At 43.3% G+C, this 26624-nt stretch overlaps 1 protein-coding gene and 1 long non-coding RNA gene across 2 annotated transcripts in view; one reads left to right on the top strand and one right to left on the bottom strand.

Annotated features, from left to right (window-relative positions):
- The window catches only part of LIMCH1 (LIM and calponin homology domains 1), a 181435-nt gene that overhangs the window by 13598 nt on the left and 141213 nt on the right, over positions 1 to 26624 (bottom strand). Inside the window, exons 18-29 of the mRNA XM_055723513.1 lie at positions 24601 to 24755; positions 24002 to 24404; positions 19974 to 20195; positions 10519 to 10612; positions 7991 to 8163; positions 7230 to 7335; positions 6048 to 6122; positions 5301 to 5329; positions 4243 to 4326; positions 2524 to 2616; positions 1471 to 1575; positions 307 to 443 (exon numbers count right to left, since the gene is read on the bottom strand). Coding sequence (XP_055579488.1) covers positions 307 to 443; positions 1471 to 1575; positions 2524 to 2616; positions 4243 to 4326; positions 5301 to 5329; positions 6048 to 6122; positions 7230 to 7335; positions 7991 to 8163; positions 10519 to 10612; positions 19974 to 20195; positions 24002 to 24404; positions 24601 to 24755 — 1676 coding nt within the window. The remainder of the gene's footprint in view (positions 1 to 306; positions 444 to 1470; positions 1576 to 2523; positions 2617 to 4242; positions 4327 to 5300; positions 5330 to 6047; positions 6123 to 7229; positions 7336 to 7990; positions 8164 to 10518; positions 10613 to 19973; positions 20196 to 24001; positions 24405 to 24600; positions 24756 to 26624) is intronic.
- LOC129737046 (uncharacterized) lies at positions 18925 to 26329 on the top strand. Its single transcript, XR_008734430.1, has 4 exons — positions 18925 to 19011; positions 21444 to 21485; positions 24413 to 24620; positions 24695 to 26329. It is a non-coding gene; the product is annotated as an uncharacterized LOC129737046 (long non-coding RNA).

Genomic DNA, 26624 nt, shown 5'->3' with positions numbered 1-26624 from the left:
CAAGACACAGTGCAGTGACACACAGAGATGTCTGAGCTATCTAAGCTCCGACCTGGCTGATGTGACAGCCTCTTGGCAGAGGCACATCCTGAGAAGGCAAGCCACCTGATACACAAAACTAGCAGTGCACATCACCATATATGCATAAGCTTGTGGCAAGTGATTATTGATCAGGATATATTACACCTCTCACCAGACCACCAGATGCTGATGGTCCAGCATCAGTCATGGGCAGATGTGACATCCCAGAAGTCTACAGAATGCAAACCTCCACAGGGCTAAGAAATGCTTAGGTTTGATCCATACCTTCTCTTTTCTTGCCAGAGTTCATGTTCCTTGCTTTTCAGAGATGGCATACTGTCCTGCTCCCAGAGCAGCTTTTTCTGCCTTGTAACTTCTTTTTGTTTGCCTTCCTCTGGAGAGCTGTTTGAATCAGTTGAGTTCTAGAAGACAGTATGGAAGGAACAAGGAACTTCCCTTGAATTTGGCATCAGCAAATGCATAGGAAAAGTACCAGCTCTCCCCAGATACACTGTGTTGACACACCTTATTATCATAAAGAACATCTCACATTATACAGTGGAATCATTTGACCTTGGTAAGGCTAACTTTGGATTTAACGAAGGCTTCAGATGAAACAATCAACTAATTGGAAAAAATTGACTGGAAAAAAAAAAAGTTAGGGACTGACCAATTATGAGATAGTGTTCAGGATGACAAAATAAAACTTCCTGCTACATATTTTTGGCAGAAATCCTTGAATGACATTGAGAGTCTAGACAGTCTCCCATTGGACTTGGGAGGACTTTGTGAGGGACCTCGGCTTGCTGTCTTTCCTGGGCAATGTGTTACTCAGACACATTGGGCATTCTCAAATGGCAACACCAGTACTACTTCCAAAATCTCACCTGGGCTATCATTCTCTGATCTCTGATGAATCCTTATTTAATTAGATGCTAGATGCATTGAGTAAAACATTTTGTCCTGCATAAGTAAAAAAAAATAAAATCAGAGAATAAACGTTCCTCTCTTTGTTTTGCTGCTTTCTGGGAGGAATAGTGGGAGAGAAAAGGAGGAAAAGTGGGGGGCAGGATTCAGTCTCATCTCGGACATGCTTAAAGCATGTCTTACACCCAAGATTTTCCATGCAGGGAAATCACTTCAGATTTTGTTGGTTTTGAGAAGGTAGTTAAACAGAAACAGGTGACTTTTTTCACAGCACCAGTTAAAGAAGAGAAGCAGCTGCACCTTCTGCCCTAGTTAAAAATGGGATGGTAGTGGTTTGGTTGGGAGTATGGCTCTTCAGTTGTAGAAGTGTACAAGCTACAGCACACTGAGGTATCACTAGTTATGGAAGGATCCAGGGAATACTCTTACTGTTCCCAGACTTTGTTAGCCTTTAGTGAAGAATGAAACTTTGCACTGAAGATGGCTTAGTTTTTATGCCTTACTAGTCCACGAGAAACTCACCACTGTTTTGTTTCCTTCAGTTGCTGAGGAAGAAGATGAGAGGAGTTCAGCAGAATTTGAAGAAACAATGAATGGAACTACAGTATCCTCAATTATCTTACGTTCCTAAAAAAGGATCGGGAGAGGGTGGAGGTTAAAAATACAGAATGTCAACAACGAGCTTAAGAAGCAGAAGCATAAAGTTTGGCTAAGTGTCATATTTAGATGGCTAGGTAAGGACCTGTTGTATTAAGAATAATGGTAACACCTCAGATTTTAATTTGCTTCAATGTTTTGCACTACCTTTCCTTTCACCATTACCATCTTTGAGATGGGATGTCCAAAACTGGGAAGAATATTCCACTTGGGATGGCACCACTGTTTCTCACATCAGTCCGTTAAATTTCATATAAAACCATGAAATTACACTTGGTACACAAGAAATTTATTTTGAAAGTTGAAAATACATTTCTTGTTCAGATCACAAGTATGGCCCTCAAGCACAGGTGACATCAGTTTGCATAATGCACAATTAGTTAAACTGGAAATATTAATATTTTCCAATTTCCTGCAATAATGACCCACATATGACAGAAGAAAATCACTATCTTCTATATTAATATTCTACAACTGCAAGCTTTGAATGTTTCCTGTCTATTTTTTTTTTTAAAAACAAGGCCGGTTTACAAAATATCTACATGATCAAGCCCAGGGCAGACAACAATATCATCTGGAGTTCCACCAGGTCCAGGCACCAAAGTATATGCCAAAATGCAAAAGGCTCTGCCTCCAGAGGGAAGTCTGAGTGTGCCCACACACAACCGCACTGACTCATCCAGACTTGCACAGTAATTAGACACCTCCACCTATGCGGAGGTTGTGAGGATAACCTGTCTAAATATTTAAGTATTTTTCCTCAGCACTTATGGTAATGTTTAAGAGAAACAATCCTGAAAATTCAGCCCTGAGAAGGCTTTTCATTAATTCATCTAGGTATGGGATTTCTTAGTTATGTTGTGGGTGCATTTAAATGCAAAAATGTCAATAAACAACCTCCTCCTTTGAGCCTTATACCTCCTCGTAGTATCTGCGCTCCTCCTCTTCAACTTCTCTCTGGGCCTTTTCCCACTCCTCTTTCAGCTTGTCCTGCTCCTTCTGATACTTCTCCTGTAAGAGGACACAGACACAGGTAAATTCAGAGCATTCTGTATTAGGAGTAAATTCTGTAGTATTTCCACAGTGAAAATGAAACTTGAAACATCCATAGGTGTCAAACAAGTGCTTCCTTTCCTCCGCTCCCCAGTTGTTTCTAGCACTTACATTTAACACCTTCAAACCACAAAGAACTTTTAACATGCTAGAAGAAGTTTAATTTGTTGGAAGTTTTTAAAATTTTGGACAGAAATGAAATTTATGCTCAAAATTTTCAGTAATTCCTTGTTTATTATAGTGTTAAGAGTTTCAAAAAACTATCACACACCCCGAAACACTTATGCATGGATTTTACATTAAAAAAATTCTGCAAAGTAGCATATAAACAAGCAGGTTTTGCAGATACTGGTACTAACCTAAGACAGATGCCAGTACAATTTAATGTACGATTGTATGAATCATGACTGATGAATGCCTGCGCAAGTTTAAAAGATAAATGAATAGTGTGTACAGGTTTGAAAAAGGATGGCTTATAATTAGCTAGGTCGCTTATTTTCCTTGTTGATGGAATTATTTCTTGAGAATTGTTTTCACACGGTTTTGCATGAAAAATTATCTTAAAGAGATCTTTAAAACTGTTTGACAGAACTGGTTTGAACATGGGGAAGAACAGTGACTTCCATATCCCTTTTACATCAGTTCCAGCTTCTTTTTGAATTAGAAACCACATCTGCCTAATACAGAAAAGATGCATTTACTATTGATAGAACACTCACATATGCTAGAAAAATTATGATGAGATTTTTACACCATTTTAAGAGGAAAAAAACATATTGGCTAAAAAGAAATAATCTCAAGAAAGCAGCAGAGACACACACAAGCCATTCTTAAAAGATGAAAAGACTCTGTTTTATTATTCTCCATCGTTTGACAGTTGTTTGCTCTTCTGTTACATGGAGGAAAGATCTGATTTCTTTGGGACTAAACCTAATCAGCTTCAAAAGACACTACTGACTGACTGGGAAATTCAAGTTCCCAGGGCCACTGCACTTTTTCCAACTAGGACACAAACCCAGACCTTTTACAGCTTACTGTACTACTAGTGGTTGTAAGCACTAGTGGTTGCAAGCAGTGATTGTTTTGAAGGGGTTTCCCCATCTCATAAAAAAACCCCCAAACTCTTCCTGTCCAAATTTAGCTTGAAGTTTTCCAAGAAAAAACTGTGAGCACAGCAGAAGTCTATGAAAATCTATTAAAACCATCATTTTAAAAAAGAGTTGCATAGGTGCCAGGGTCGGCAAATCATCAGTCTTGAGAAAGTGGCTCCAAGTAATTGAGAGTCTCACAGTCTATGCTCAACATACTTTAAATATAGTTGAGGATCAACATTTGGTTTAACTCTGCACTGGAATGCAGAACCAAGTCCTTTTGGTCTTTCCATGGAGGGGGGAAGGGAGATGTAAGAGTGCTCAAACCACAGGGAAAGTGCGTATATGCTCATTTTATTGCTCATCTGCCACAGAATTCACTCAAGCATCCACAGAGGATGTGGAAAACAAGACACAAAATGCCCAACTTTTGTCCAAAGGGACAATTCAACAGCTGAACCACATGGTGGAAGACATGTCGTTTCTTCCCTACCTGTAGCAAGCGTTCTTGCTCGTGCTGCCACCTTTCTTGTCGCTTTCGCTCTTCTTCTGGATCCCAGGACCAAAAATTGAAACGCTTGCATGGAGGAAAACCAAGCTATTAGACTTTGACACTACACTTCGCAAGGCTACCAGAGAAAGCTGTACTTCAGCTGGCCTGTTCCTGGTGATGATGTTAAAATGGGAAATTGAGAACTAGATAATAGTTCTTTCAGTGAGCAGACAATATTCTTAGCTTCATTGACACTTGGGATTGCCCACAGGTATCCAAATGATAAAATAATAATTTGGTTTGCAAAGAAAGGCCTGGGAAACTTCAACTGGAGGGGAAAAAAGGAAGAACAGAGATACCTGCAGGTACTCAAATTTAAAGAAAATATCTATTTTGCTTCTTTATAATCTTCTGTGCAACATGCAAAGCAATTTGTGATTGTAGAAAATATTCTCTCATTTCCTATGGCTGCCAGCACAACAGCCTATAGCAGTTTTTAAAATTGTTGTCTACAATGAAATAAAAACTCAGACTTCACTACGGATCCCATTACATGATAAATGTTTAAAATCCTTACAATGAGAGCAATTTTAGACACTTGATGTCATATCCCTTTCCACTAAAAGTTTTATATGAATCCAATAGAGAGATGATGTCTGTTTTTTATGAAACAAATAGAATATGAAATACTGTGTACTTCAGAGTAGCATTTGTGGTGTTGGTTTTGGGTTTCTTTTTTCCGTTGAGGACATAGTAGAATTGTGGTCTCCTCTAATTTTTATGCATTTAAAATAGAATGGATAATTTAGAATTACATATTGTTTTGAGACTGCGAAGCTTTAGTGGCTCCAGCAACCAAGTACCACTTCCTCTGGATAGGAAGAGAATGCATAAATCCCAGATTCAGACCATGTCTTGTATTTTTCCTCTCTCATTTCCATGAGAAAAAAAATAATCTCATTCTGATTTGGGGATGTTATAAGACATTTTGCATAAAAAATTCACTTTTGCTAAACACATATCTCTAAACCAAACAATGATGCAAAAAAGGTACTCACATTTGATTTGTCACCACTATCAGAATCAGCTATTAAAAAAACAGAAAAAGTGAAGATTAAATTTAGCATAGCAAAATGTGCTTAACCTGCAATTAAAGCTACATTGTATCGGTATAAAAAAGCTTCATGTTAGTTTCCTATTTGCTCCCACAACCAAATGCAAGGATGAATCGCAAGCAAATATACCAGAAAAACCGATTACACCCATCACCAACAAAACTACTTTTTATTTGGGTATAGAGGAGCACAGTATTAACTAACTCTACCAGTATTAACTACTCTACCGCTAGCTAATGCCATCTACTTCTGGCCACAGACTTTAGCAGTTTTTGGACACCGAGTGTTACCTACCTTGATCTACTTTTCCCTTTGTGATTCAGTGCAAGGAAGGAAAAAGCACAGCAAAGCTAAAAGGATGGGACTACACTATTCAAGAGCCACAGTTACGAAGAGAACATTTGCCATTTTCCATCCAAACGTCTTTGGAAATTAGGCTGATTTAAAGAAATTAATGAAAAAGTATTTATAGGCAAGTGATTTCATTTGGGTGCCTGAAACCAGAGCATCACAACAATGTGCCACCCAACAGCTCTTTGTCAACTGTGCAGCAGGAATAGACACTTTCTACAAAAGCGAGAGGTAGAACAAGTCCCCGTAATCATCAGCTTTCACCCCAGCCCCATGTCTGGAGACACCTACGACTGGAGGCAGCAGAAGGGCTGAAGCTGGTCTTAGCGCCGCATTTACCTGACTGCGAGAAAAACTGTGAGCGCCGCCAGTTGTTGCGAACCCTAAGCGGAACCGCGGCCCCGCGGGGCGGCTCTGCAGGCGACGGCACGGAGACAAAACAAGAAACAGTGTGGTCAAAAGGTGATGACGGACTCTCAGACCCGAGCCACCTCAGCCACGAGAGGGGTTTTGACTAGAGTCACTTCGGCCCACGGCAGCTAGTCTACAACGCACCTTCAGATGACACAGCCTGCCTGTATTTAAATGCTATTTTTGTGACATGGCACCTGGCCTTACACGGGAGCTCTAGCACACTAATGTCAGTCCAGGGCAGCCACCCCTTCAAGTCTGCATGGTGCTCACATTCATTCCTATTGCAGACAGAGGTTTTAAAGGATTTTGTGATCCTTTCGGCGCTGTACGTGCTGTGAACACCAGGGAGCACCCAAGTGTTTCAGCATCACTCAGAAAACGGGCGACAGACCTACAGTCTGTTACTTGATGTTTGGATTCATTCATGCCTAACACAAAACCATACTGCTCTCAAAGCCTGTTTGGAATGCGACTCTCCACTTAAAGCAAGCGAGACTTCTATTCCTTTCCTGACAAGCCTGTTTTCCACAGCAGATCACCTTCAGTAATTTCAATCTTGAAAACACTAGGATAATCGGTATACTACCTATACCTAAACTATCAACCCAGTAAGTTCTTAGCGGGAAGAAAACTTCAGATGATCTTTCTCTCTTTCTTTCATGATACCTACATATATGCATCTCTAAAACTGAACGACCAAACATTATCAATCTCAAGGAAAACTTTGTCATGAAGGCAAAGAAAAAAATGTTCTGATTTGCAAGAACTCGTGATAGGCACAGGTCAAATTCAGGGATGTGACCAGGTCTGTGTATTGTTCATCCACGAAAAGAAGCTCCACATGAGCAGCTGAGTGCAGAATCTATCTCCAGAAAATTTTATTGTGAGATAAAAAATAAAACCAATTGCTAAACCCTTTTCATCTGTGAGCAGCAGTACTAATAAAATATAATACTCATCGACATGATACAGCTTTTATTGCTAGGCCAGGTAAGTGCATTTTGGCTCCAAAACCCTCCAGGTCATTGATTAGGCACTTCTCCCTAAGCACCACACACACATATTCAGTTACTGTCTGGCTGAGTTCTCCAGATGCTTTTTGCTCACCTTGTAGACCAGAATTCTGCAGAGTAACTTGGCTGGTCTCGGGTAGTTTCTTTAAAAGTGGCAATACTACAGTCCCCTCTTGTTCCAGGGCTTTGGGTTTCATCACCTGTTCATTCATTTGGGAGCAGAAAACAGAATTAAAAGATCAGCAGGTTCAATCAAAGGTTAGCTTAAACTCTTTCTACTTATTTTCTGAATCAACTCAAAGATGAAGCCTCCATCTCCAGAATTACATGGAGTTGCAGTACTGAAATCCTGGAAATAACTGGTAGCTGGGGTTTTTTTGACATTCACACTATCCTGTATACCAAAGCCGATCCTAACCCAGGACCAACATCTAACTTACCTGACAGAGCAGTATGGCCACGACCATTTGTCACCTCTGCCACCACCTGCACTTGCTCAGCACTTCAACAGGACTAGAGGGTAAGCTCCACTGCCTACACCTTCTGGGTACTCGGCCCTGCCAACACACGGTGGGACTGGGGTTTGCAGGTTAAATTCTCGTTTCTGCTCCAGCCAGTTTACAGGTTCAAATGCTACCAGCAGACACTGGGGAGCTCCTTTGGAGGGGGAACCCTCTGGTGACCATAGGATTTGCCACAGAAACCATCCTCCAGGGTCATTCCCTGGCAGATTGTTTTGAATGAACTCCTGAGGTGACAGTATATAGCTAAAACTCCAATTTGCACAATAAACATTTATCTGTGAGATTTTTTTGTTTTGTTTTGTTTTCCACTCCCTTTCTTGCCCGTACATACCTCTGGCACAACAGGGAGCTCTGCTTCCTTCTGCTGCTCCATTTCAGGTTTCTTCACATCTTTTTCACTTGAAGCAGCTTCATCTGAAGGGACAGGACTGGGAAAAAATTCTAATCTCTTCACAACAGGGCTGGCACAAGCTGCAGTTGCCTTGAATTGCTTTTGATCTGAACCTAATCCACACATGTAAGAGATAATATTGCAAGGTTAAAGTATTTTTTTCAAATTAACTGTTGACCTATTTCTTACAATCCAATTTCTTACTGGATACACTTTGAGCCTATTTACTGGATGTTTTGAAAAAATAATCTTACAGGAAAAATTAATCTCTCAGAGAAGACAAGGCTTCAAGAGTGAAATTCATCTGACAAAATGTAGGTGCTTACACTTGACTTGGGCATCACAGGACACCCTTAGCAGTCAACAAAGCCAGAGAGGCAGTTCTTGGGGAAGAGTCACCCAAACTATTTCAGATGCTCCTCTTTGGCCGAGATGAGCTGTCACATACGATGTGCCTACTGAGGTACAGATCTCCGCTGAAGTTGCGTGATGAATCCTGTCCTAAGATGCTATCCAGACAAGGAGCTATACCACAGTTAACAAGGTCTCGTCAGCGCTGGAGGATATTTCAACTTGCCTGTTTCCACTAAACCATGTCAGTCAAGCATCAGACAGCCAACAAACTGTGCTAACAGGAAGCCTTGGACTGGAATAACCTAGTTGTCATTCAGTTCTTAAAAAACCCTAACAAATTGATGCTGGTTTATGGGAGAAGGGACCAGGAGTGCACGGGCCTACAGCTGAGGACTGTGACAGCTAAACTACTGTCAGCTCGTAGCACCATTGGAAGCAAAGCAGTTGCCAGCATCCCAGGTAGTGCATAAGCACCCAGACATTTCTGTAACCTCTTAAAGCAGAATCTCAGCCCTGTCCCCTCTCCAACCACGTCAGCAGTGGCAACTTCTGAAAGTACCTCTTTGACAGGCTAGGAGAGTGAGCTAAGAGATGCACCCCCAGGCTCCGCTAAGAACACGCACACATGCAGAGACAGGAGATGCTGCTGCCGCCAGGCAGATGCACACCACTTTGTAGCAGTTCTCACGCCATTAGTGGCGCAGGGGTCACAGCATGGAAGGATCTGGCTTGCACTGAACAGCAGAGGAGGTTGCTCATTCTACAAGAAGGTCACAAAGTTTGGACCACATCTATCCCTCCAAAGCAGGTATAATGAAAACCCACGTTCCTTTATCATTTCAAGTTTTACAACGCTATCTCAGTTTTGCTTGCCAGCCAGTATCACACTTTGCTACCAATAGTTAATGTTTAGCATTTCCCACAGGTGTGGAGCCTGACACAAGGTGGCTTTGTGATTTGTAGGCAAACACCACCAGCTCATCACTGCTGACTCTTGAGAGGAGAATTCGCTTGGTTCACCACAAGATTGCAGCGTCTACATTACCGGCCAGGTGCAATTCAAGATTGTTAACCTCTGTGCTTTGGCATCTACCAGCCAAAGCAATTAAGTCAGCTAATGAGCCTTTGCGAACAGCCCATGTGCTGCAGAATCTTGTAGCACATCCAGAAAAGGCTGGATATGCTTCTAATATTGGGGGAATGGTACTCCATTGATGTTTGAGGCCAAAACTCAATTGTCTGTCACAATTATCTTCAACAAATAGGGGCATTATGTTTGCATACCAGCTACAGTCAGAGACCTCATTTAAATACTTGCTTCACACAGTACTTTTTACTTGACCCATACCAAGCTGAACTTTGACAGACCCATTTTAAAAAACGAACAACAAAAAAGAGCATGAGCTTAGTATGATAGCGGGCAGTACATAAAACACGTACTCAAAGGTAACATTCCAAAAATATCCTTTTGAGGAAAACAGCTTCATATTTTACCAGAAAATTCCTTTCCCTAGATCGAGAATCATGCATGAAAGCTTTAAAGCAAAGCATCAGGAGTGTGCACAATACTATTTAAAGCCCCTACGAGGACTGAGGTGCCCTTCCTCATTCTCCTTCCCCACTTCTTAAATGTCTTGGGGTGGGGTGGGGGTGGTGGGGAGGAGGAAGCATTGAGGAGGCGCTCTCACTGCTCGTAGCTCCTGCCCTGGTTGCCTTCTGGTTACAGCCCCGCGGCACCAGCCTCCCACGCACACGCAGGCGCTCGGGTGGGTCAGTTCAACCACGCCGGGACAGAACAGCCCGGGCTGGAAGGGACCTGGGAAGATCACCTGGTCCCACCTTCCAAGGGAAAGGGAGCCGAGCAGAGCCTGCCTAGCACCCTGTCCAGTCACGCCTTGAAAACCTCCAGCCGTGGGGACCCTACCACATCCCTCCGGAGGCTGCTGCAGCGAACGATCGCTCCTAGCACGAAACGTCATTCCGCCGCCGGGATTTCTGACACCTGCGTTTCCTAATGAGGCCTCTTGGTGCCGCTGCAGGCGCACTCAGGGTCTCCTGCCGCGGCGGGGTAAAGCCCGGCCCGGGCCGGGGCAGGGGCGGGGGCAGGAACCCACCTGGGGGGGGTCGCGCCGGGCCGGCCCCGCCCGCGCCTCCCGGGCCAGCTCCAGCCTGCTGGCGGGCGGCGCTCTCCGCGTCCACCGGGGGGGCCTGCGGGGAATAACAGTAGAAACGCAGTGAGTACAGTGGAAATACAAGTGTGGGGCAATTCCTCAAGGCAGCGCTCGCTGCTTCTTCGCAATGCGTTTGAACCACAGCGCGGCAGGGAGCGCGTTTCGGAGCAGTACGTGCTGCTCGGGTGTTGCATCCCTGGGCTTTAATCTCCTTTTCAACCCATTCAGTAGCAGCCATTTATGTGGTTGGTTTGGAATAGCTCCTACAAGCTTTTAAAACTGTAGGATATCTTGGAGTGTGTTAGCCGGAGATAAGCATATGTTTCACCCCTAGTTTCCTTTTCCAGAATAACACAAAAACGTATGCATTAGTGAATACATAGCACATACTAGGGCTTGAAAAGTGGCAAAGTAATTAAATACTTCCTTTATTTCACGGTTGTCTAAACAATCTGTTATCTGAAGGGAAAAGCCAGAGTCAGTATTAAAAGTAATGAAATACTTGAAACGCTATTAAGAGATGACTGGAAAAATATGGCAAGACCGTATCGAGCCAGTAATTCACATGCCTTTGAAAGGCCATCTTTCTGGCCTGGGACAGGGCTGCTGCTGAGCTACAACCACGCTGTCAAAACAGGGGTAGCACCGCAGCTGATCTGTTTAGCAGCTTCCACCATACATCCACTTTCCTAGTAGACAAATCAAGAAAAAACCCGCGGCAAACTGATCAGCTACTGCACAACGATTCTAATGCATGAAAGATCTAGAAAATGGCAAATCTGACAGAGGAAAATAAAAAAAGCAGACTACTTTTAGAAATAAAAGGTGATGTATTTCAGAAATAGTCTGTTGCAGACTTGCTTTCCTGTCTTCCCCCCACCCTTCCATCTCATCAACAGCTGCAAGGGAGGAAATCTGATTAAATTTTCCCTTTTTGGGGGCAGGATTCAGACCACCACTTTCTAAACTGATTCTGTTTCCCACCCCTACAGCCCGTCATCTGTCTGTGCCCCGTGAAGAGCGGGGCTGGGCTCTCACAGCTCGGTCACTGGGCACGTCTGCTGGCAGTGCTAACAGCCTACTAACGCCCGTGGACACCCTTTGGCTCCAGAGAGCTTTTGGCAGAGCTCGGGAATCCCTGCCTCTCCTCCTCTCTGGAGGGCAGGCATGCTCTGGAGACGGGCAGGGAATGTGTCTGGGAAGATGCCCTGTGAGGAAATGGTGTGGACCAGTGTGGGACTGTGGCCAGGGGCACTGACCTGGGCAAGCCCAGCGGGCAGCAAGTAGTGCTGGGAACAACACAAGGAGCCCGTGGCTGCCAACAGCTGTGCCGCCACCTCACAGCAGGGCAGGCGCCAGATCGCAGCCATGAGTTTCTAGAAGTGGCAGCATGTCTCCTCCGGCGCCTGCTGGGGCTGGCTGCCTGCCACCCTCCCCACTGCCCGGCGCTTTCTGCTGCACCCTCACCTTCACCCACCCTCACCCCCTGCCCCAGGCAAGGCACGGGGACACGTCCCCCACCTGCCTGAAAGCGGTTCTCAAACTAGACGAGGCAGAAGGTGAAATACGCGCTCCAAAAAGGCAGCACGGATAGTCTGAGGACCTCCTCTCCCCCAGGTCCACCTGTGAGCAGGCCTATACCAAGAGAAGACGAAGCACAGAGCTCCCCCTCCACGCGTCACGTGCTCCCAGGAACGGTCACTGGAGATGAGGCACAGGCTGAAAAAAGGCCCCAGAGAAATGCTCCAAGGACTGCAAGTCCTGTGTCAGAGATTTGCCCCTTGCCATGCTGTTGTTCTTTGCTCCTGTATAACCCACCTTTCCCTTCCTCAGCCCATCTCGACACCAGCCTGTTCTGACTGGAAGACCCAGCAGAAGAACACTGCAACTAAAGGAAATGTTCCTTCAGCTTCAGTTCTGGCTCCTGACACAACAGCAGCCAGGGGAAAAGCTACTGGAAACCTTTTCCAGCCTTGCTCAATGCAGAAATAAGTGTTTTTTTCTCCATGAGGACAGCCAGGATAGTGTAACAGACTGCCCAGACAGGTTGTGCCATCTCCATCCTCAGAGTTTTTCCAAGACTCAACTGATCAAGCCCTCAGCAACCCAGTCTGACCTCATGCCTGATCCTGTTTGGAGCAGAAGACAGCTAGAAACCTGAATTATTCAGTCATTCTACAACCTACAAACCTCCCTGAACAAATGGCTATTATGGAGAGCTCAGGGTCTGCCCTAAACAAGGTAGATTTTAACTGGAAAAGCAAGAGGCACCTACATGACAACCCAACCTACTGCTCCAGAGCATAAGCCCTTCCAAAGAAATTGCTGCAAATTTCCATTATTAATGTTTATATTGCTATTATTTTTGGTAAAGCAATGGAATTCACCCTCCACTCTCAAAAAGCAACCGTCAAAACTGAATTATTTTTTTTTTTAAATCAGCTTTAATTTCAACCTCAGAGGCTTTAAAGCTATGAACAGTGATAAACTGAGGCCGATATAAAAAGTGTTGAACAGCATTACGTACACACAGGGAAGTCAAGTGCTGACGGCAGCTGGAGTTGGGGAAAGAGCACAGCCTTACTGGCCTCTCAGAGGGTTTTAAAAGCTTGGCGAATGCACAGACATGATGCACTTGTATCACCTCTGGGTCTAGAGTTACCTCAGGAACCTAAACACAGTGCTGCATCATGTAGCTATCCTGCACAATCTACCTATAACCTATATCCAGGAGGTTGAACCAGGTATAGACATAGATGTTATTTATAGAAATTCTTTTAAAGAGGAGTAAAAAAAAAAAAAAAAAAAAAAAAAAGCTACTGCTTGCTGCAGGAAAATTGCATTTTGCAATGGCATGCATTGGCATGCAGAAATTCTGTTCCTGTTCACAAGACTTGACTCTTCCCCCTCTGCTGAGCAATTAAATGCTAGCAACACAGAGCTAAAAATATAAAACTGATTAGTAAGTAATTTATAAAAAAATTAAGTCAGCTTCACTAGGGAACTCTGTCATTCCCACCATATCTAATTCTATTTATAAGACCAAGTAATGTAATATTATCTGGTATTTTATCCACAGGTATATACACTTAAGAAAATTCTTGTACTGATACTGCTGATAAAATGTCTTCTCTACCACAGACTACCATCATTCACGTTTCATAAATATTTTGTAATCGAATTATGATGTTATTACTGAACATGCAAAAAGGCATACAAACATTTCATTGTGCCTAAGAGGATCGTATTCTGACATGGACACTGAAAAAACAAACAACGTGGCCAGTGATGTTTCTGAGGCATTTCAGAGGAGCTCTCATGCTTTGGGATGAAGAACCCACACAGCCTCTCGACACCACCCTACTGCAGCCACACGCATTTGTGTGGGCCGAGGCATCATTCTGCAGGATCACAGAGCCACTCCATATGCTGGCTCTGCTGCAGGTGCCTGCAAGGGAAGGTCACACAACACCTGCTTGTCCACCACTACAGGCAATGAAGCCTGCGAGGAAAGTAGGAAACACCTTGCTGCATAGGGGCTGTGGTTATCTCTGCCCCCAGAACAAGGCTGGTCCCATTAAATCCTGAAAACCGAAGAATGCTTCTGCTTGGACTGGTGTTTTTATTACCCCATGCATCTAGCTACTCAGGAGTTAAAGTCAGCTTCTCCATTTAGGATTTAGAAGCCTTAGTCCACGATGGAAAGTTAAATATTGATTGCAGTTGCAGTTACGAGCACATCAGTAACAGAGGACAAAGCAACACCTCAGTTCTGCTAACCAGGTATCCATTTAACAAAGACACAGGCACAGCTGACTAGACAGTGTTATCAAACACCTATTAGGCAGGAAAATTAGTTCAGTTTGTGTCAGACAGGATTTTTATCCCATGAACTAGGGTATCAGTCCAAGTATTTCTTTAATGAAGACCATGCAAGTCAGAAACAGCCACACTATCGCTGTGGCAGAACTTTACACCCTTATAAAACCCTAAAAATACACAACTAGGAACCCCTAAAACACCGAACATCACAACTACTACAAGAATTCAAACTCCAAAGGAGGTTACAGTAGAACTTTATTAACCCTTATTGTAAATTAAATCAAAACATAGGTCAGTTAACACTACTTGTACACAAAATCACATGAAATACTGTTATTTTCTATGAAAACACGACAAAACAAGCTCTCTGGAACCAGAAAGAATGCAGAGATACCAGGAAGAATCATTTAGAACTACAGTTTTAAATGCTGTAAAATCACTCAGGACTGAAATTGGTTGCAGTATCAACAGCCACATGTAGAAATTGCCTGACACATCTTTCAAACTTCTGTGACTGAAGTTCTATACATATCATTGACTTCAAAAATTTTATACAATGATCTCCTCATCAAATCTAGCATTTTCTGTTGCTGTGAGCAGTAACAGTGGCATGACCTTGGGCTGCCACAGCTAAGTGCCTTGCATGCTAAGCCAGCATAGTACTACAGCCAGAACACTGCTCTGACACATTATCTGCCTCACCTGGCAGTGTATAATGCTCTGCTCAGGCCAGCTATTAGAAACAAAGATCAGAGTGGATCAGTAATTGACAAAGAAGCCTTGAAAGTGTTGCAAGAAACAATGTTAAGTATTCCTGCTTGCTATTTTTCTGCAGTTACTGCTCAACTCAGATGTAAAATAAGCTCCTGCCTCTTACAGACACTGAAAAGGTTTCTGGAGGACAGGAGACATGGACGCCAAGTTCGTAACCAAATCCTGAGCACAGTTCCCTTCTAGCTGCTTTGAACCTTTGCTGCTCTTACTTCTCATCCTAGAGCATTTTCCCTTCACGTAGTCCAGCCCTTCACACATCTTCCCATGTGTGGTTCAAGGCAAAGCTGTCAATCGGGAACAGACGTACTTACTCTACAAGTGTTTCTTGTAATGAATCAAAGAACAAAGACTTGTCCTACCAGATATGTACAAATCAGGATTTCAGCCCTGCTCTCCTGTAGTTTGGCCAACAATCCTCAACCACAAGAAAGCTTGTACTTTAATCTCAGTTCAATCAGTGGATTTTTGAAGATGAAGGAGAGTGTTACTTGGATATAGAAAACAAGTTTATTTTGTGCCAAGCATGCAGTGAGTAGAAATAGACAAGTTTAAGCTAGCTAGTGAAAAATTAAAAGAAAGCCAAAATCTCTCTCCACCATCACCACCTTGCCCTGATCTTTTTAAAGTTGCTGTCTATATTTATTTTTTTCTTGGTTGATCACAGCAAAGCTATAATTAGAGCTATAACAAGCCAATAATTTTTAAATGCTCATACAAAGATTGGTTAAAATACAGTGATGTCACTCACTGACAAATTAATCCCCCTACACTACAATCTGCACAAATATTTTTTTAAAATAAAACATTTACTTTGCCAACTTCTGATTCAAAGAGCTAGAGGATACAACTTCTCAGCATTTTCAATGTGCACTGCTGTTCTGTGTAATGGAAAGAAAACACAACCTAATGGCTGACAGGTAGAACCAGGGTGAGCAGACGATTCTCACATTATTGCTGGCATTGCCGCTGACTGATCAGTCAGTCCTTGGACCTTTGTCCCAGTTTTTCCAGCTGCAGTAAGAGAGGTGTGCTTTACCTACTGCCTCTCTTAGCAGCACATAGCTCCACAAACACCGGGTAGGATATTTTCGTCTTGCTCATAGGTTAAATTTATCCTTTCTAGCCTGAAATCATAGGCAAAATTTCACATGCTATCATGCTATTTTGAATAAAGTTAACTCTCTTGTAAAATCCCCCCCCCCCCAATCTAAGTACTTTACCTATACACTACAGACACAAGTATAGTTTCTTGATAATATTTTTCTTTACCAGCCTCCCTACCTGCTGCAGCTTTTTGCATCTCATTTCATAGTAGATTTAGGCAGGAGTTACATACGTTTTCCAATCAGTCTCTGACTGCCAATCATTATTTGATTCACATATAGATGAGGTTCTTCTCTGTTAAAAAGACAACTGACACTGAGGTCTCACCCATACAAAATGATCCCTGCACTCCTCTAGCTCCCCAAAACCCTCAATCGTATTAGCGTTTTAAGTGGTGCAACCTGACTAAACCGTTTTCCAAACTGCAGGCCAAAAGAGCCGTTGAAGTACAGTTGCACAGACTCTTCCCGTATTACAGACAATGCCTGAGGCCAACTGGACAGATTTAGAGCAGAGCTACAGAGCTTCAAAGGGAAGCCTGCCAGGCAGAGAGAAGACAGGGCTAGTTCATTTGACAACTGAACTGAAACAGCAGGGGAGCAGCCCTAAGAGGGACGGAGGAGGAGCAAGGGGCATGCAAAGAACAGGGGGAGAATCAGAAGGGGAGGACAGGAGGGCCAAAGGTAATGTATATATGAAAAGGAATATATATTTCACAAACGAGACTCGGCAGAAAATGAACGAATAAAATACAAAAACGAAACAAATCTCTCAGCAACTCCAGGGGAAAAAACCCTAGAAACAGCATCTCCTAACAGACAGAGGAACTAGTGCCTGTGAATCTTACTCAGAGCCTGGGAAGGACATAGCTAACAAAAGCTGCATCAATAAAGTAAATAAAGGCAGTGAAAGCAAGTTTAGAAAAGCCTTTGAAAACATGCTCATTTGTAAGTTTTCTCAAGGCAAAAGAAACGTAGTTGTTTCTTCCACTCCAGACAGCTCTGCTTCTTCATCTCAGCTGCTTTGCTATGCCTGTTTCTGTTGTCTTCTCCTCTTCTCCTAAAAATTCAGTAGGGTTAAGCATCAGACAAAAACTATAGCCCTGTTTTCTCCTTGTGGGAGGTGTTACAGCGGCAGCTTCAGAAGGTTTTCTTACTTCCAAGAACGTGTGGCTTGGAAGCCCCACCCTGCTGGGGCAAAAAGCAACCCCCTTCTTCTCCTCTGGAGGGCTCACAGTGACAACTAAGATATTCATCATCCTACCCAGCAAGAGGCTATGTTTTATGGCGAGCGGGACAAGCCCAGGAGGCTCTCTTCCTTCCTAATTTGAATTTCCAGCCTTCCTAGGAGGGGTTATGCCTTCAGAGAAGAGTTTAGCATTTCAGACTCTGCAGATGCAGGCTTGCGTTAGCTGTCCAGAAACTGAAGTAAAATAGGTACAGGGAGAAGCCTGAGTGAAGCGAGTCCAGCATAGCTGTGCAGTTCTTGCAGGCCCCCTGATCGCATCCATACCGAACTGCCTATAGCAGTGCTGGTCTGTGCCCCAGCTCACACAGTGAAGGAGCCAAGCACCAGCACCATGCCCCGTCTCTGTAACCTGGCATCTAAGCCCTTCCCATCAATGCACCAGGGCATTTCTGCATGCTCAATAGCTAAATTACTGCCAATGCCTTACACTAAGGCCTGGGGACGTGGAAAATTAAAACGAAGCAGCTGGGTAAAGAGAAGCAAACATCTAGGAGGAACAGACCCTGTAATCTTATCTTAGGCTGGCAAATTCCCTTCTAGCCACAGGCAGCTCTCCTTCTCTTCCCCCCTTCATCACGCTCAGTGCATTCTACTTGTTTCCCCATGTAAGATCGCCCTCAAAGCAGTCTGCTCTCCTTGCTCTGCCCTTGACATGCTTGACACATACCTTTGCTTGAAGCTGAAGCGCCGGGAGTAATTATGATGATTTGCATTACCCAGTCACATTATTGATGAAATCATGAAGCTAGCAATATAAAACTCTTAGTTAGAGCAAAGAAACTCTGTCAATAGCACCACTGGAGTGCACATGCATTCTCTCTAGATGGCTTCATCACTTAAGCGCACTCAAGCCTACAAACCAGGAGGTATTCTGCAAATGTCAGTCACCAGGAACGTGAGAATTCAAACTCTTCTGCTTCCTTTGCCAATATCACCATGAGGGCTAAGACACTGGAAGCAGAAAGCGGCCACAGAAAAATCTGTGTTCAGCTGGCCACATCATCCTCAGAGCTGTAGAAAGGAAAGGATGAGAGGGCATCAAACAGGTACAAACACCCCCAACCCCTAACAGTGGCTTCTATTTCTGAATTTCCTCTCAACTCTTCTACAGCTATACTGGTCTGGAAATTGTAAAAAAGGAGACAGTAACATGTTCAATTGGCTACTTTTCTGATTGCCATTGTGCTTCTAATCCTAATCTTACAGCAAACTGAGGCTTTTCTCTATCCTCCAAACATTCCCATTACTAGCTCTCCCATATCAGACAACACGCTTAACTAGCTTTTCCCCTACAGCCAATTCATTCTGACAAGAGCAGCCTCTGCTCTGCCATCCCTGCCTTCCTCCCTGCAAATCATTCACTTTGGACTCTGTACTAGCTCCCTCTGACACGATCAAGTCCATGCTCACAGCACATCCCAGCTCCCATGCTTGCTGCAGGCTCCAAGGCTTGGTTGTCCATGGCCAGAGACTGGCAGAAGCAGGGGGGTAAGTCGCAAGCCCTTTGGCATGAATGAACCACCACTCCCCAGGGCAGATCCCTGCCTGCTCCCTGTTACCCATCTGGCCAATGCTTGGATGAAATCTGAGAAGAAAGCAAAAAATTATCATACTCCAGCTCTCACCACATCTCCGATTCTCTTTGTTGTTACACAGAAAGTAACAGCAAGAATTCCCTCTCCTGCCACTTGTTTGCAACCCTTTTACATGCTTTTATTTGCAGTCTGGTCCTTGTTTCTTGTGTTGTTTTTACTATCTACTTTTATTACAGTTTTGTAGCATCTAGATTCCTGCTGCGATACGCTCTAGTTTTATTCCTGCATTTTTCTCTGGGTAAGAGGGGGAGTGAAAGATGAAAAGGTAAAATTAATTTTTTTCTTTGATAAGGCAGTTAAGAAGCACATTGGTCCCTCTGAGCATTTCAATAGCTTATCCCCTTTTCTAATACTTCTGAGAGAGGAATGAAAGCTGAATGCTCAAAACTGCCAGCACATCCACATGCTCTTCTTTGAAAATTGAAAACTGAGACTAATTATAATGGCTCGCAGAGTCCAATTATGTTGGTGATCTAATCAGCTAACATCAGGAGAAGCACTGAATAAATCTGCACAATAGCTGGGGGACAGAGTCCATTTCTCCCTTTCTCCCTGGCCCAGCACATTTAATGCATGCTTATCAGCTGCATGACATCTGAAAAAAAAAAAAAAAAAAAAAAAAAAAAAAGGCACCGACTGCAAAAAGTTTTTTGAATCTTTCCCTCCCATTTCTCTACCCACATCCCAAAAAAGAAGCCTTTAATTTACAAAGGATTTTTTTTTTCCGGGTCTGGGCACACCCTCTTGAAATAAAGCAAACATAAGCACTTGGATTTCATTAGTTTGTGATTAAATATGTTATGAGACAGAAAATTGGCAGAGAAAGTAAGGCTGGTTTGTTCGTGTTGGTCTTACTGTTGGCTCTTTGTGCACACTCTGAGTGGCAGGCCTCTGTAAACTGAGCTCAACACTTGTGGGGTCCTTCTTCAACTCTACCGGGGGCCTGTCCCCTCTGGCTACTTCATCAAATTTCAGAGATCTGCTTGGCGAAGGAGTAAATATTACTGTTGTACACTCTTTATCCTTCTCTTCCACGCCGTTGAAATTTTCTCCATTGATGCTGACTTTTCCATCTACCTGCGAATACAGTTAAATAAATATGCTGAGACAATTAGCATTCAGAGGAATTTAGGAAATTAGGATTTCAACATGATACTACAATTGTTGACACAGTCTGTGCCGTAAGTGAAGGTCAGAGCCAAGCACACATTTCATTCAACAAGCCAAGAGAGAAGAAAACCCTATTCCAGGTGGGTCATAAACAAAATACAGACAGGCAGTAATAGCAATTTTTCTGGATTCCCCGAGTTCCCAGATTTCATTCTCCCAGTAACATACAGGCACCTTCTGCATGCATCACAGATCAATGGAGTTTAAAAGAACAAAAAAGATTTATGTCAAATTTAGATTAAAACTGTTGGGTTTTGCATTGCTTCATGCAGGAGGCAAGCAGGTTCCCCAGGACTAATTATGCTGATGAACTGCTACGCACCCTGACTAACGCACCACAGTATTAGTAGACCATGCTTCCTGAAGCACTGTCATGTGAACTTTGAAGGGTCAGGAGCAGCCGAGTTCATTCACTTGTTTCTTTACTGTTTTTAACAGGGAAGCAAGGAACCAACAAATAAAACTGGGCATTCCTCCTTCTTGATGAGGCGATAAAACAGATAGCTGCTTTCCCAGAAAATGATTTTATGCGGTCTCCACGAAAAGGAGAGTGCAGAAACAGTTTAACTACTTTGTTCTCAGGGTCAAGCTAGCTCCTTGGTGGGCACATATTCCCACTTAGAAACCCTTAAGCAAGGATGAAAACACAAAATCAGCTCTAGCTTCTTCCTCTGCACTGATACAGCTTCCTCTTGGGACTTTAATACTTTGTAATTATGTTCTGAATGGAGGTGGCATGTAAAGACTTCAGTTTGGAGGGCTGTTTGTAGAAGCCATGGTATACATGAAAAAAGTCTGGCTACAAAGAACTCAGAAGCCATTCACCGTAAGAGGGCCCAGCTGGAGAGAGACCAAGAGAGGACTAGGTATCAGTAACACCATATTGCTCCTGCCTAGCTACAGCACAGATATTTATAGGCTTGTCAGCAGAGGTGAGTTTTAAATAGATTTGAAGGAGAGCTTTGTTACTCTGTGCAGAGATCCTTACTTGCAAAATGGTCATCATGGAGACAACGCAAAGGTGAGGGAGTAAATATGGACAGTCTTCTCTGCTAATCATTGGACTTTGGGGGTATAATTGGCATAGGTCAGTGATTTCTTAGAGAAGCTATCCGGGATATATATTGTGAGTAGTCATTTCAGGTTTCTCCACAGGTACGGGATACTCAAAAAACACATGTGAAAACAAGTGCAGAGGTAAGACACACCATGGGACCTTCTCGCTTATTTTACTGTTATTGAAAACTGATGCAGCAAGTTTACCCTATCAAACTGAAACACAGTTTAAGACGACGAAGTTCTTCCCACCTCATCCTCCTTGCCCCACTCTTTATTTCATCATTTAATTATCTTCAGTACTTTACTTTTAGGTAAACAGCTTGGGTACCTCAAGAGAGGCATTCCAGCTTAGTATATGCCACCAGTGCTAAGCTGAAGGCAAACTCCTCCCATTGACTTCTTGTATACATGCATCCAGAGGTCTGTTCTCTATCTGAGGGTGATTAACTAAGGGGCCATCTCCAAGCTGCTGGGCATCCTCAGCTCTGACAGACGTGCGTGCGTGCGGGGAGGTGAAGGCAGTTAGCACCTCGTGCAATCAGCTCCCTGGGTCTGCAAGGGTTTTCACCCCTTCTTACAGATCTTACAGATCAACAGGTTCCTTCTCTTTCCTCACTGATGTTATCCACTCAACACAGTAGCACTCCTAGGGTTTATTTCCAAATGCAAGTGTGGGCAGACACCGAGCCCCAAGTCTTCTGGGATTGTGTGCTGGATTACCTACTAGAGAGGCAGGTCTTGAAAGACTTCAGAAATAAAAGAGTCAGGAAAACATTTGCAGGCTGCACCATCCATTTTAGTGTCTCTGTTTAGACTAAGACATTTCTCTATTTATATTTAAAGGAGGAAAACCAAATGTTTGAACGATCAGGATAGATGTCCTGGCTGTAGAGTTAAACAAACCTACTCCTTTCCTTCTGATCTGGAGCAAGTCAACATATTGTCACCTGATCTGGAGCAAGTCAACATATTGTCACCAGAGCTGAGAATCATTGACAGACTGGTGTTTCAAGGGAAAATAATGCTACAGCTACATGTGCTAGGGAATGATTCCTACTGAGACAAACCACATTCTTCCACATCAAGTGAACAAGATCTAGACAGACTTCTAGTGGTGGGTGGTGGAGGGTAGAAGTGTCCGTGGGTTAGTTTCTCCCCACATATGTGAACTATATATGCATTAACGTGAGGGTGATACACACATACATCTTGGTTCTCTGAGGAAAAAAGTGGCATGGATCAGAAAAGATGATTCACTGATGTCTAAAATGTAAACTCTAGGTGAATACCAGCTGAAGTATAGGAGAAATAGAAATTACCAGTTTCACATTTCAACTAGGAAACATGGGGGGGTCCACAGGAGCTGGGACAGACTTCAAGGACCTAGACATCACAACAAGCTTTTTCACCATCTATACAAAGCTGACTTATTTTTAAAAAAGTAAACAACCTGAATATACATGGTAGCAATGCTACTGGGACATCAGCAGGCTGCAGGGACCCTGCATGTCACTAGCGAAGTATCAGATAGCAATGGCAGACACAAGAGGACTCAAAACTCTACAGGCTGGGGACACCCATGCCAGTAGGCTTTGCACTGCTTAGAAGGCTACAATGAGACTTGGGGAAGCTCCAGTCTTACTACAGGCACTGTGAGAAGCAGATTTCTTCAAACCTGACTTATTTGGCCTGTTCTCTCTAACACGCCCAACTTCATTGCCTTCATCATTGGTTCAGTATCTTATTCCCCTTCCCCACATCCACCCAGGCCAAAGATACACTCCTCAGGTTTCATATCCCAGCTTCTATCTCTTCTTCTATCCCCTTCCTCCACAAAACTCATAGCCGGCTCCCTGTTCCAGGCAGCTCTGCTTTTGTCAGAGCTCTCTTACTTCTTTTACTCCCATGATCTTTGCACAGTTTTTGCAATCCAATGCAGTCACTCGCCCTCTCTCACCAACAGTCCCCAGTTACATGGCTGCCCCAGTACCAACTGGTTCCCTTAAACCTGCATGGACAGCCTGCATCCCCTCTTTAAGCCGGTGAAGCAGCTTTCCACATTCATCCCTGGTGAGAAGCATGTTTAGGACAGAGAGTATCATTGGGCAAGCTGGGTCTTGACTCTGAGGGAGTAGGGGCTCTCCACACTAATACACGCACGCTGCAGTGTCACAAAGGCTTATGACTTGGCTGAAGGGGACATGCTTGTCTGGGCATGGGGAAAATCAGATCCCTGACACAAAAGCCAGTTCAGGTCTTGCTCTGGAAGTCAGGGCCTCCACACTCCCTGCCCCTTCCCTTTTGTTTAAAAACAAAAAAACCATGACAACATGCTCTTTCCTAACCTCCTTCCAAGAAAAAGCCTTGCTTCTTTCTTAGAGATCCCCCTTTCCCTGTCTTTTCCCAAACAAATTTAGCCTGAGAAAAAATGACCAGCAAAAATATTCCATCCTAAACAGGTCAAGTTTCTAAGAAGGTTGGTAACCAAGAAGAGACCACTGGACTGGGCAGCACAGAGCACGAAGCTGAGTTTTATAACATCAGAATGCAGCAACCATTTTCTACTTAATTGCATTAAACACATTTACATTCAGATGATTTAGTCAGGATCTCTTTGCCTCCTGTTTGACTTTGGGGAGTGCAACGTATCCTACCTTAAAGTTCTTTAAAACTTCCTGTGTATTTTTGGGTTGTGAGTAAGGCTTGGGTGTCAGCATAGGCACAGCCTTGGAGACAACACTTTTGCTGGGAGATGTGCGGCCTGTTGAACCACTGGGCTCTAATTCAGCAGTAGGAACAATGGTTGCTTCAATGGTGGCAGTGAATTTTGGAGCAGGCAGTGACTGTTGCCTTAAATATCTCAGAGGATTTGGGTCCTTCAGTGGGGAATTTGGCTCCACTGAATGGCTTCTTTCCAGAATTTTTGGCATCTGCAAACGCTCAAGGACAGCTTCACTGATAGTGAATCTTTCGATGTACTGCTGGAGGATGCTCTCAGCCTCCTCCTGTGACTTTGCATTCTTGTATGCCTCATGAAGCTCCCGCTCTCTCCTCTCTCTGCACAGGAGACAACACAAGAGAGACCATCGCATTAAAATTAATGCCAGAAATCACTCCTATTTCCTCTGCTCCATCAATATCCTTCCCTCTCCCTCACCCCAGGCCTGCAGGCATGGCTGTCCACAGTTACCTATCACCTATGGACCACACAGCATTTTCAGACATGCCACTGCACTTCAGTAAAAGAACGTACTTCTCTTCCACAATTTCTCGGTAGGTTTTGATGCTTTTTCTACGCTCATTTGTTCCGTCTCCAGACAATAACCTTTCCATTTTCTTTCTCTCAGCTTCTTTTTTTATTAAATCCTGTGAAGCGCTCCTTCGACGACTCTTCCACCGAGCCAGGTCCTGTGAGAGAAGGAAGGCACCTGAATGCAGAGCTGCAAATAGCTAAAAACTGGCCAGAGAAACCAATGAACACAGCCAGCCGCTTTGCAAAGCCTGTTCCTGGCTGTGGACTGGGGTCCCATCACCTGCTGGCAGCAATGTTTATTTTAAAGAGAAAAGAAGATTATACCATAAAATGAAGACTGATTTTTCTCCTAACAGCAGGACCCAGTAAGGATTTCATAGCTCCGCTGGTGTATTGTCTTTTTAGCTTTGTCATGCTAAGTGTAGAAACATGCTAGGTAATAATACCAGGAAATTTGGTCTAAAAGGACAAGTCAGGGCACTCACTTTTACTTGTGCCAACATTAGGGACAAAACCTGATTCCCCAGGAAGATGAAGTAGCAAAATTATGTTTGGTGAAGAATTTCAATAATCAGATGTATGGGAGGCAGGAGTTCATTGGAGTAAGGGACGCTGTTTCACCATGAACTACAGCCGCACTGACAGTATGTCTTGGAGACTTGATAGTCCCATACTTTGTCCATGCTATCAGTCAACTGCAGGCAAGCATGGCTGACCCATGCACAGAAAAATCCAGTGCAGCATCCAAACTTAAATTCTTCCTCATGGGCACCATCCAATATTTTGGACCCAGATCTGAGCAACATAGGTTAGGGACTAAAGTGGCTCACACCTGGCTGGTAAAGAGATGTGACAGAGCAAAAAGCCTGTGGTTTGTATCCAGCTATATAGATATGTCCTTGTTGAAGTAATAATCTTACTGTTTTTGGAATCTGCCTGCCTAAAATTGTCCAGAAGATCGACTGATTCCAGTTCTTTACTTTTCTTGCAAAACCAGCCTGACACTAAACCAGAGAGTCACAGGAGATGCCTGTTATGGGCACCTATGTCTTGTATCCTGCTTGGGTTATGAATTCACAAGTCCTGGGGGGTACAGAGACAAGATCTTTTTTACAGTAAAAGTATTATAGTAAGTAAGTTTCCTAAGCTGTAAAATTTCTTTGCAGCTAACTAGTAATGGGAAAAAAAATTTACATGTAAAAAGTAACCTCTGCAGAACTTCTGCAAAGAAAAATAACTTCCCAGGAAACTGTAAGTGCACACTTATCATTAACTTTACAACATCAGGAGATTGGTATACAGATTATTTTTCATGCACTCTAACAAATTCTTTTTTTAATAAAAACCAGACATTCTGTACACATACTCAAGTCAAAAGCTTTTTCATTAATTACATGGTTTTCCAAATATTTTAATTGCATTTTTATTGGTAAACAGCAGAAGGTACTGCAAGCATAACTTATTTTATTAAAACCAGGAACAAACCTTGTCACTTTTAATTTAGCTTAAACCCACAAATTATTGACGTTACACTCAAGGGAATGCTCATTGAAGTATTTCTTCACATGACCTACATATATCAGCCTATAATCCCCTTCTTGAAACATAGGCCTTTCATTTTCCTCAGTTACTAATTATTCTCACTGAAGTACCAAAGCATTTCTTTATTCAGCTACTCGCACTATTTCCTATTGTTTGGAAATCAGTTTTTCATTAGCAAATTTTGTAACATAAGCCCTCCTCCTCTTTTTGTGATTAAAAACCAGACATGTTTATCTTTTCCAGCTCTGATGCTTTAGAATAACAATAACAAAAAAAGCGCCATGAAACTGTTAATTGTTGGCAAATTTACAGCACAGGCATATAAAAAATATCAGACCATGAATGCGGTGTTGTCTCCACAAAGCCCTCTGAATGCCAAGGACATTCCAGTTAAGGGCATTTTTAGTGCCTCTTCAGAACTTTTAGTTCAGTGCAGAAGGTGCTGAGGGCCTGGAAAACTTACGCACTTTAGCTCAGAGGAT

This window comes from Falco cherrug, chromosome 1 (genome assembly GCF_023634085.1).
Source record: "Falco cherrug isolate bFalChe1 chromosome 1, bFalChe1.pri, whole genome shotgun sequence".
Lineage (NCBI taxonomy): Eukaryota > Metazoa > Chordata > Aves > Falconiformes > Falconidae > Falco > Falco cherrug.
The sequence above is the reverse complement of the archived record's forward strand: the minus strand, read 5'-3'. Positions and strand labels throughout refer to the sequence as shown.